Genomic DNA, 12,458 nt, shown 5'->3' on the forward strand with positions numbered 1-12,458 from the left:
GCAGGCTCATGTTCAGCCTACCATTGACCAGTACCCCCAGGTCCCTCTCCACCTGGCTGCTCTCCAGACACACTGACTCTAGCCTGTAGCTCTGCATGGGGTTGTTGTGGCCAATGTGCAGAACCCGGCACTTGGATGTGTTCAATCTCATGCCGTTGGACTCTGCCCATCTGTCCAGCCTGTCGAGGTCCCTCTGCAGAGCCTCTCTACCCTCCAGCAGATCAACTCCTGCCCCCAGCTTGGTGTCATCTGCAAATTTACTGATGGTGGACTCAATGCCCTCATCCAGATCATCAATAAAGATATTAAAGAGCATGGGGCCCAGTACTGATCCCTGGGGCACACCACTAGTGCCTGGCTGCCAGCTGGATGTGGCACCATTCACCACCACTCTCTGGGCTCGGCCCTCCAGCCAGTTCCTAACCCAATGCAGTGTGCTCCCATCCAAGCCATGGGCTGACAGCTTGGCCAGGAGTTTGCTATGGGGAAAACACGACCTAGTGTGAGGTGTTCCTGCCCATAGCAAGGGGCTTAGAACTAGGTGATCCTTGAGGTCCCTTCCAACCCTAACAATTCTATGATTCTATGAGCTGATGGTTAGACTTGATAATCTTCGAAGATTTTTCCAGCCTTAATGATTCTATGACAATATGACTCTATGATCCTTGTTCCACACTTGAAGTCTCTTGTCTTGATTATTTTGGATCTATTTCTAGTCATAGGCTTAAAACTCTAACAGAGAGAATTCAGAAGGAATAACATGCACATAACTGTGTACACACAATCCCTGCATAAGAAGGGCTTGGCACATTTCATAAACCCTGCATAATAGAAGAATTAGTGAACTTTATCCCCAAATTGTCATTTGATATGCTAAATTGCTTCTCAAATCCTGAAAAATTTTAACAGATTTTAATTTCTAAATTATACAGTATTCACAAGCTTCATGATCTCTGTCTCCTTTTTCTTTTCCTCCCTTTTTTTTTTTTTCCTGTATCAGAAATTATCAATCTTTTGGTTAATGGAACATTTGTGCAACAACACAGATGTTCTGTGGTTTTGTATTTACATGTTTTGAAATAGGAAGAAAGAAAAATTACTTTGCAGATTTAAAGCTTGGCATAAAATGTGAAGCTTGAGAGCTCTAGAAACCAGCTATGGGATGCATGGATCAATATTGTTCTAAGACACAGAAGAGAAATCATGTTGTCTTAGGAGTCTTCTAGGACTGAAAAAATCACAAAACAAAGTAGGAAGTGAAGCTGTTAAAACACCTCCCTGCTAAGTGAGGACTGGCAAGGCTAGGTTATTACTATAGGTCTACAAGTCTTGTAGCTCTAGGTCAAAGAGCTCATGGTGCCACTTTCCACTTTCAAGAACTATCAATCACATTGGGGTCATTTCTAGTTCCAGGGGAAATGAAACAAGTTCCCTCCATGCTGCTCTGCAAAATCTACTGACTAGAATATTTCACCCCAAAATACAGTTCAGTCTAAAGTCTTTGACAGTCTCCTTTCCTAAGTATGACTGCCTTCAGGCAGACCACTAATCAGCACTGCTTACCTGATCCCTATTTGCTCTTTCAGCCTCTCCCCAAGGAACCATTTTATGGACAGTGCAGAGATCTGTCTAACTGGAGAGGCTGCTATGCATGTGTACCATTGAAGGCTAAGTACTTACTTTGTGCTTACACTTCTGTAAAGCCTAAGTAGCAGGACCAAGACCTGGTGCATGACTGCAGTAAACATGATGTGAGATGCATGCGGCGGCCTGGATTGCTGAAGACAAGATGATGTAATGTTCTCAGCTAGACACAGGTTTTTAAGAGATACTCCTTGTCCTCACACTTGCAAATGTGACAAAAGTGATCATGAGACTCTGAAAATTAACCAAAGTAACATTTGCCAAGGTGGTAAGTTTCATTAACTGGAGCTGGCAGAACTGTACCCATAACAGCATTTAAGGACTGGAGCACATATCTCAGATCATGCTCAAGTGGAGGAATTGTATAGGTAAAGTCCAAGATCAGTTTTATTCTTGTCTTCTTTGCCAAAGAACAAACCTAATCCACCTAGTGAGTTAATTCAGAGGTAAAGATACAGTCACATAGAGTGACAAAAGTACCCTCTGCCTACTGATGTCATTCACACTTTGTTCAGCAGTCAACCTTGTGCCTGAAAGTAGATGCCAAGTAAGACTGACTAATGGAACACCCATCAATCGAGGTGGCACTGTTCAGTGCAGACATCCTTCCAGAAAAACAAAGCAAAACAAACCAAAATATAGTATGCTGCCCTGGACCCCTGCTACTGCTTTAAGGAATATCTAGTGACTGACAATGCTGGACTATGCAGAAATGTCCAGAACAATGGGCATGGATGACTACTTCCCAGCCTTTGACAGCATCAGCATGATTTTCATCCTACATCCTGGTTGGGCCAGATTTTACTGGATTTCAGATACCTACTTCAATTAGGTGAAAGAACAGCTAGGAAAAGCTACTCGAGAGTTTCCACCAGGTAAGACCTAAGTGGTTTAGAGGCAGATCTTACTAACAAAACTCCAAAAAGGGGACAACTCCAGTAGTATTAGAAGGTACCTGGTGGCTTGCTGAGAGAGAAGTAATGTGGTATTTAAAATGCATGGGATTTGTTGGGTTTGGGTGTTTTTTCAGTTGGCTGGGGGGTTTTGTGGGTTTTCTTTGGGGTTGATTGGTTGGTTGTTTTTGTATGAACTTCTTCACAACATTTGGTGCTGATTCTATTACAGTTTCAAGAATTTAGGGTTAAGAAACAAACTGAGATTGTTGCAGTCCCAGTGGATGCAAAAAGCAAGTTTCACATGGATAATAACAGCAGAGGGTTGAGAAAAAACCACTCAGTGCTTCAGTCTGACCACTCAAGCTTGCTTTTTTCAGCATGAGTGCTGTCCTTTTTTATTTGGCACAGTAATGTTTACTGAAAGTTATTAACCACTGGAACAAACTACACATGGAGCTGGCAGATGTGCCATCACTGGAAGTCCTTATCACTTATATATGCTCTTAATCAAGAAGCTTATAGAGCATATCACTAAGTTTCATAGCCTGTGACATATAGAAGATCAGACTGAAAGATTGTTAGGTGTCTTTTCTCATCCCAAAGTATCTCCAAATTTTTATGATCGTGGAGTTATTTGCCAGTCAATAACCATATTACAGAAACCAAACCTTAACAGCTATCTCTTGATAGTTTGGAAGACAATGCACTGCAGCTAGGTTAAAAATTAGTTTTTCCAGCTAAATTATCTCACTACAGGTTTTCTCAACAGCATCTTCCTATCTTAAAACTGGCTTTCACAAGATTCCTTACTGATTTTGACCTTGTAACACCAACAATGGACAGAGAGGTGCTTTGCTTTCAGGCTTTTGTAATTTTTTCATAGAAAAAGGGCAGGAAGCAAAATACCTGAAAGGAAAAGCATGCACAGAAAAAGAGTCAAGTGATCTTCCAAGAAGACAGGGACTGAAAAATATGGTATGTAAATCGTTGCCACCTGCTGACTGGCAGTGTCCACTTGTAACCACCACATGATAGATACTGCTTAGGCTACTTACAAGTATCTCCCATGTTGCAAAGGTGGTATATTACAGACTATTGCACTGATTTTGCATATCACAGTGACACAAGAATCCCCACAGATTGCCAACAGCACTGCCTAAACTAAGTTGCCCAACCTTGGCGTTTCATTGGAATCAAAACATTTGGCAAAACCACAGAACTAGGACAGATGTGGGGGGAAAATGAGATGTCATAGAATCATGGCAAGTTTTTTTTGGTGGAAAACACCTCTAAGATCCAATGACGGTCCCACCATTGACCCAACACCACCATAGCTATTAAACCATGTCCTGAAAGTGCTGTGTCCACACAGCTTTTGAATACCTCCAGAGATGGCACCTCCACCACCTCCCTGGGCATCCTACTATTGCTAAACAAGCACAACTGATCAGTTGCTGGCAAGTCTGCCCCTCTGGTATTCCAAGTCCTCCATCCACCAGCTGTTCATAGAATCATAGAATCAACAAGGTTGGAAAAGACCTCAAGGATCATCAAGTCCAACCTGTCACCCAACACCTCATTGCCTACTAGACCACAGCACTAAGTGCCACATCCAATCTCCTCTTGAACACCTCCAGGGACAGCAACTCCACCACCTCCCTGGGCAGCACATTCCAATGGCTAACAACTCTCTCAGTGAAGAACTTTCTCCTCAGATCTTTGAAGAGCTCTATGACACTTCCAGGTCATCCAGGCATGTCCAGCACTCTGGATAATTAGAGTTTGTTGTGCAACATTTCAGGGAAACTCTAGGAGTTGCTGTTTTCAGCCCCAGAGATAATAAAGCCAAACATTGCCCAGGCAATGAATTTGTTTACAAATTTTAAACACTGCTTTTCTTCACCCACCTCTTATGGTGAAACATAACTAAAGTGGCTACAGAGCTATCCCACAATCACACACTTACACCATCCAGTGTACTGGTTATGTCCCATCCTGATTTTGCTGCTAGGTGTGTCAGTGCAGCTATATTGCTGTAGCTTATATATGCCTGAAACACAAGACACATTTCAGAAAATGAAGGGATAAAGGTACATTTCACTAAACACTGATGAAATGAGGCTCTTTTTCTGTCATTACCTGTCAGTTGCAAACAAATGTGTATTTTCCCATACACATCTCCAAACACAGTCCAGTAGTTTCTGAATTAAATAGTTTCAATAGCCAGATTATGTGCTCACATGCCTATTGGCAAAACAACCCTAATTAAGCAACAACAAAATACTCCTTTTGGCTTCTCCAATTATATAGTAGTCAGAAAAACTGTGACCACCAGAGAGATAATAAAGGTAACCTCTCAGACCACTAAATTAATGTTTTTGTCCATCTTCCCCCTAAGTAATTAAAATCTACTAGAAAATTAACCTTTTCACTGCTATCAAGCTGTGGTCTGTCTTGGCAATTGCTTTACACAGCAGGCTCAGAGAAGAGAAAGTGCAAATGTATCCATTATTTATGCTTGACTGCAGTGAATGGAGTTCTTATTTAAACAGTGTATAAACAGAATACAGCCTTAGAGTCTTTAATGGCAAGTTTACACTTAATAAGTAAATCTTAAACAAGCCATTTGTATCACTGTATGCATATTTTTATTTATTCCTTTGAAGAAAAGAAATGCTGCTTCAAACAGTGACAATGCAACTGTTAACTGCAAATCACTTCCTGCATTATAATTCTCAGTTATTTATTTTTTCAGTAAAATTCCTGGGAGCCACTGAGATCTTAAACATAATGAAAATTTAGCCACTGTTTTAGACACTGAAACATTTAGGCACATTCTGTGGCCTTGCATGTCCATGCCAGAAGCACATACCACTTGATGCAAAGCATCTATGAATGACCATAATGTGTTCACCTCTTTTCCACGGAAACAAACTTCACACTATTTCACTGTTCATCTATCTGTTGGCATTGCCAAGTCCCTCTATCCCCATTTTTAGTATTTATTAAATCATCTCCTGACAGCAATATTTGAGAAAGTCAGTGTCTCAATAAAGGAACAAAAAAACCAACCCAAACAATTCTCCATAGAAGAATGCAGCTTTTTTTAAGATGAGGACACTGGAATGTAAATCTGCAGGAGATCTTACAGCTTGGCTGCTAAAGAGACTATTAGAAGAGTCAGTCTTAAGGATATTTTTTATGCTTTATATTAATTTTATGACATGTTTATATATTCTTCCATGGCTATCATGACATTAAATACAGAAACTGATAGGGCCTGTGCAACTGTTTTAGACACCCAAAAAGTGTAGAAATACACCATTTTATGCAAGTAGACAACAGGACACTATCCATAGTTTACCTGGTTGCTTCTCTCCCAAGGGTCAGGTTTGACTTCTTTAGCAGACATCATGCATTTTCTAAAACAAAGTGCAAGAGAAGAAGAATGTGAACTGGCTGTTTACGCTTCCTTCTATATATTCTACCCACAATCACTTCTGTAGTCTTAAGGGTTTTCTAAATTATTTACAGATGTTTTATCAATTTTCACTTGCAAGATAGGTTTGCAGTAACTCCTTTCTCTTGCCAAAAACAGATGGGCAAGCAAAGTAACTTAGTGAGCAAAATAACCTTGAAGTGAGAAGCCTCTATCAATTTCATTGCAACTGTGGCAAAATTATTTGGAAAGCTAACATAACAGTTATGTTTGAGGAGACTTTGACTACTTAAGAAGTGAAGGGCACACTAAAAAGTTGTGGTTTGTTTGCTTTTTTTAAATCAAGCTCCCCTTGTAACCCAACAATACCTGGCTAGTCGAATCCTACTTCGGGCAATAGCTGCATGGTATCGCCTCACAGCATCCTTTGTAAAAAGCAAATCAGACAGTAACACATCCGATTATTTTAGTCTAAAGAAAGTCTTTTAAAAAGACAATTAAAAGCTATTTCTTACAGATGGACAAAGGCCAGAGACATATAACAAATAAATAAAGAATTGTGGTCTGTATATTGGACTTTCCTTGGGTTAACCTCAGTCAGTGATTGACTTTTGACTTGACAATATTCCCTTAAGTTTGCAAAAACAATCCAATAAAAAAGTGCACACTGCTAGCACTTTTTGGTCCTGAACCAGCAGCAGAGCAGTGCACTACACACATGCTGTTCTTTCTAAATGTGCCACTCACCAAATAAGCTATTAATCCAATTCACCTTCATCATCTGGTGTTCAAAGCACAAAGGAAGCATTGAAGAATTTCATTTTTAATGCACATGGATCTGGGACACAGAGAAAGCACTGTGCAAACACATGTGATATGCCTTCCAAGGTGGCATGTCTTTCCCTTCCTTTGCTATTACCCTGATAGGGTATTGGGTTTTTTCTGAAGCACAAAGTGACCCAAGAGCACACACCACACCAAAATACATTAAAGGTCAATAGGACTTGTTAACTCAAAGGATATGCCACTTCAGAGTTTCTTTCTCTTCTGCTTGTAAGGGCTAACATGTAGCTTCTGGAATAATAAGAATTTCCATACTAGTGCATCTCAGACTTCTTTAAACCAAGGAGTACATAATATTATTTGAAGACATCTCTTGCCTGTTTTGTAGAGCACTTCCATGGCAGCTGTCCCTTTCAGTCAAATGACCACTGAAAGTTTAAACTACCTTGAGCACATACTCATTTTTACAGGCTCACCCGCTTGACTCTGAAGGAATGGATATACCCACCCTGCTCTGGCAGAGGGATTGGATTAGATGATCTTTCGAGGTCCCTTCCAACCCCTAACATTCTGTGATTCTGTGATCTTCCTATCTTGACCTTATCATGTAGATACCCTTCCAGGCAAGTGTGTAAACTCCCTGTTCTGACAAAAGCTAAGCTGATATGGTTTGTGTTTTTTTTCAGGAGGAAGAGTCAGTTTCTCCTCTTGGAACAATCTGTAATGAGCAGTAGTGAACATTACTGCCTCAGAGATACACAGGACACCTTTATTTCTTTGTACTCTATACAATGTAAGTTCACCAATGTTAAATAATCATTTCATTTCTGTCTGTGCTGGCTCTCTGTAAATCTCCTCATAGGAGCAGCAAGGCTCATGACAGGTGACATCACAGCAAATCATTTGACAACAATATTCAAAATTCTCTGGAAAAATGATGGAGGAGCTCATTCTGGAAGTCACCTCTAGGCACTTGGGAGAAAATAGAGTGATCAGGACTAGTCAGCATGGATTCACCAAGGGGAAATCCTGCTTGACTAATCTGATAGCCTTCTATGATGTAACTGAATGGGCAGATGCAGGGAGACCAGTGGATGTAGTCTACTTTGACCTTAGTAAGGCTTTTGGCACTGTCTCCCATAACATCCTTCTGAGCACGCTCAGGAAGTGTGGGATAGAAGAACAGGCAATGAGATGGATTAGGAACTGGTTACAAAACAAGAGTCCAAAGAGTGGTGGTCAATGTTGCCAAGTCCAGCTGGAAAGCTGTGATTAGTGGAGTCCCCCAGGGATCAGTGCTGAGTCCAATCCCGTTCAAAATCAATGACACTGACGAGAAGACAGAATCTGCTCAGCAAGTTTGCTGACTGTACCAAACTGGGAGGCTTGGCTGATACACCTGAAGGCTGTGCAGCCACTCAGCAACACCTGGACAGACTGGGGAGCTGGGCAGAGAGGACCCTAATGAGGTTCAACAAGAATAAGTGCAGAGTCCTGCATCTGGGAAGGAATAATAAACTGCACCAGTATAGGTTTGGAGGTGATCTGCTAGAGAGCAGCGCTGTGGAGAAGCACTTGGGAGTCCTGGTGGAGAAAAAGATATCCATGGGTCAGCAATATGCCCTTGTGGCCAAGAGGGTCAATGGTATCCTGGGGGGCATTAAGAGGAGTGTGTCCAGCAGACCAAGGGAGGTTCTACTCCTCTACTCTGCCCTAGTGAGACCTCACCTGGAATACTGCATCCAGTTTTGGGCTTCCCAGTTCAAGAAGGACAGGGATCTACTCAAGAGAGTCCAACAGAGCGCTACAAGGATGATTAAGGGACTAGAGTACTCCCTTATGAGGAGAGGCTGAGAGCCCTGGGGCTTTTTAGTCTGGAGAAGAGAAGAAGTCTGAGAGGGGATTTAATAAATGTTTATAAATATCTGAGAGCTGGGGTCAAGAGGGAGGGGACAGGTTCTGCTCTGTTGCCCCCTGTGACAGGACAAGGGACGATGGATATAAACTATAGCACATGAGGTTCCACATCAACAGGAGGCTTGCTTTGAGGGTTGCAGAGCACTGGAACATGCTTCCCAGAGAGGTTGTGGAGTCTCCTTCTCCGGAGATTTTCAAGACCCATCTGGATGCATTCCTGTGCAACTTGCACTAGATTCTATGGTCCTGCTCTGGCAGCGGGGGTTGGACTCAATGATCTCTGGAGGTCCCTTCCAATTCCTAACATCCTGTGATCCTGTGCTCTTAGTGCTTCAAGAACCACTTTCTGGAAAGCGTACTGAGATCTCCATGTCAAAGGAACCAGAAAGCCCACCAGTGTCATGGGATTTGATTCCTACAGTCTTTCTTATTAACTCTATTTCTCATGTTTGTAAAGGGTTTATAACTACAACTTCATTCACTTGATGATGGTTTCAGCCAGATTTTTCTGTCTGGGCATCTTCCAGTCAGTGAAGATTGCACAAGAATGATGCAGACAGGTGAAAAAATTGAAAGAAGCACATTCTTCTTCCCTGTCCATCACCTATCTACAGAATTTCCCTTGATGATTTCCCTTCACTACCCCTCTCAGTTTTGGATGACTGAAGTTAATGACAAATCTCTCACCCACAGGCAAGTGTTTCACTTAGGGGTTTTCTCTTCTTTCTGCAAGATGCATTTCAGCACAGAGCCCTGTGCTTGCTTTCCCGTCAAGGTTACCATGGCTGGCAGCAGGGCATGCAACATGCTGGGCTGGACCACATAATCTCATGCATGCATCCATTCGACTCCTGAGAATGAGTGCTGACCTTTGTAGTGGGCTTGATTCTGGGGAAGGTGAGCTGTTCTCCTTTGTCATTTACAGCGATGAAAATGAGAAATGCGCTGTTAATGTGCCGGGCTCGGCCCTTGATCCAGTCCTCACAGTTGTAAGCCTCAACACGGACACCAACCTCCACACTGAAATAAAAGTTTAAATTGATTATTGAACTACTACAAGTGATGCAGAAGCAGCCCTCAGACATACTAAGTAGGGCTGGCTGTACACCTTCTTGTGTGCAGGAAGCCCGGTTCAGATGCCTTCTGTAGCACGCAAAGTAAATTACTTGGTCTGGACATATGCATTTCAGAAACAAAAGAAAAGGTGACATTAGCTAAATAGCATTAAGAACAAGAACAAGAAGCGAGCTAAGTAGCAAAACAAGAACATCAGCAAGCATACCATGAGAACATACTGAAAAAGTAAACAGGATGATACTGATGTGACATCCAGCAAGAGCATAGTATGAAGGTAATTCATGCCCTGCTGGCATTTTGTGGGGACCAAACACAGCTACAAAGTAATACATAAAACAGCAAAGCCAGTATAAAATTTGTCCCATGTACAGAATTTGGAGCAGGGATTACTTTAGATTTTGCCTTCTTGCATCTTGTCTTGCTGCACCTCCTGCAACTTCTGAACATGTCCTCCTGCTGGAACAGGGCCTGGGGAGGTGGTGGAGTCGCCATCACTGGAGGTTTTCAGGAGAAGACTTGATGGGGTGCTTGGTGCCGTGGGTTAGTTGTTTGGGTGGTGTTGGATTGGTTGATGGGTTGGATGCAACGATCTTGAAGGTCTCTTCCAACCTGGTTTATTCTATGTATTCTATGTATTTGTCATACACCTGGTATAACCACAGCGTGTGTTGGCCCTAAGTGCCATTCCTGTAGATGTGGAAGTAGCCTAGCAGGAAGGTGCTATCCCTTTGTCAAAGGTCAGAGGAGCATCATTCTCTGAAGCAAACACAACAGTAGCCCTAAAACTGCAGAAGAGTAATGCATGCATAGAAGAGAGAGAGAAACCATCAGCAGACAGGATATATGCAAGATTGGTCAACACCCACACAACTAAATTCCAGGAGCAGACATTCACCATGCCAAAATCTGTTTCATGATGATATTGCCCATACACTCAGATAAAGATATAACTTCAGATGGTCTGCAGGCCTTTATTCCACACTGCACTGGCAAAGCCTGGCCTCTGTGTACACCCAAAACAGCACTTGGAAGAAATAAATAAAATAGAGCATGACTGGTGCCAGTAACCAGGAATAAATAGAACCCAGATTTGTCAACAGATGCTGAGACAGGAAGATTCTGGCAGCTAGCTGGAGTCGTCTGAAGAATCAAAGTGGTGGGACCAACTCGTTGCTTGAAAATGCCTGAATTTCACAGTGATATTTATGGTCTGAGTTTGCAGGACTGGCATCTGATTACAAATGCTCTTTAAACTGAGAGTGAAAGGCAGACAATTTCTTAAAGCTTCACTGAGTGGAGTTTTTTTTAAATGCAGGGATAAACAGACAATTACAGATATACATGCACTTGCAGACCAGAAGGCAAATCAAAAGAAATGTGGCCAGCAGATCAAGAGAGGTGATTCTGCCACTATACTCTCCTCTGGTGAGACCTCACCTGGAGTACTGTGTCCAGACCTGGGGCCCTCAACACAAGGACATGGACTTGCTGAAGTAGGTCCAGAGGAGGGCCATGAAGATGATCAGGGGGTTGGAGCACCTCTCCTGGGAGGACAGGCTGAGAGAGTTGGGTTGTTCAGCCTAGAGAAGAGAAGGCTCTGGGGAGACCTTATAGCAGCCTTCCAGTACCTGACGGGGGCCTATAAGAATGATGAGAACAATCTTTTTTAGCAGGCCTGTTTCAATAGGAGAAAGGCTGGTGATTTTAAAATAAAAAACCAGGGAGATTTAAACTAAATACAGGGAAGAATTTTTTTACATGGAGGGTGGTGAAACTCTGGCACAGAGTGTCCAGAGAGGTGGCAGAGGAAACATTCCAGGTCAGGTTGGAAGGGGCTCTGAGCTACCTGATCTAGTTGAAGATGTCACTACACATTGCAGAGGCTTGGACTAGATGGTCCAAAGACCCTTCCAACTTAAAGCATTCTATAAGTCTATGATTCTATTATTATACTGACAGATCCAGATCTAGATCTACAGAGACAGATAGATATAGATATAGACAGAGACAGAGGTATCCACCAAAGCTCCACATGAAAAATAATGCATTCAGTAACCCTACTGAGAGGTCAAACCTGAAACACATGGTTAGGCTGGTGCTGGAGAAGTCAAGAAAGACAAGCAGATGAAGAGCTTCACCTGTTCTGAAATGTATTGTTCACAATTGCATTGAAGACAAGGCGGTCACCCACGACAGATGGTCCCCAGAATTTAAACATATTGACTGATTTCAGGATGGGATATGAACGGCAAAGGCGGCTGAAAAAGAGAGCAAGAGAGACAGAGAGGAAAATACGGTCCTGTTAAAGAACCTCCTGTGTAAGGTTTGAACTGGGTAGTGATTAGAACAACAAGGTTTATACAACCTAGAAGATCACTATGTTACTGTAATTTATTCCATAACCCACTGAAATGCAGTTCACATGTTCAGCTCCAAGAGCATATAATTCAAGCTTCAAACATGATTATAGTGTCACATAATAGGTAAGCTTGAAAGTTATGTTTCATTTTCAACACACTTCGCAAACACCAACTAATTAATTCTCGCTGCTTGATATTACCTTATTTTAGAGCTAGACCATGAATCCCTTACCTACAGATCATTTCACTGAGTTTCATTAATTTCTATATGACTGCATGGGGAGTAGGATATTGCTCAGTATGTAAAAAACACCAGATCCTGAAACCTTTAAACAATTAAAA

The 12,458-nt window shown here is 42.1% G+C and overlaps 1 protein-coding gene across 1 annotated transcript in view; it reads right to left on the minus strand.

The window, feature by feature from the left end:
• ACOT12 (acyl-CoA thioesterase 12) overlaps positions 1 to 12,458 on the minus strand; it is a 41,652-nt gene that overhangs the window by 9,315 nt on the left and 19,879 nt on the right. The window contains exons 7-11 of the mRNA XM_009910696.2: positions 11,895 to 12,014; positions 9,549 to 9,699; positions 6,349 to 6,404; positions 5,905 to 5,962; positions 4,507 to 4,590 (exon numbers count right to left, since the gene is read on the minus strand). Coding sequence (XP_009908998.2) covers positions 4,507 to 4,590; positions 5,905 to 5,962; positions 6,349 to 6,404; positions 9,549 to 9,699; positions 11,895 to 12,014 — 469 coding nt within the window. The remainder of the gene's footprint in view (positions 1 to 4,506; positions 4,591 to 5,904; positions 5,963 to 6,348; positions 6,405 to 9,548; positions 9,700 to 11,894; positions 12,015 to 12,458) is intronic.

This window comes from Dryobates pubescens, chromosome Z, assembly GCF_014839835.1.
Source record: "Dryobates pubescens isolate bDryPub1 chromosome Z, bDryPub1.pri, whole genome shotgun sequence".
NCBI classification, from domain to species: Eukaryota; Metazoa; Chordata; class Aves; order Piciformes; family Picidae; genus Dryobates; species Dryobates pubescens.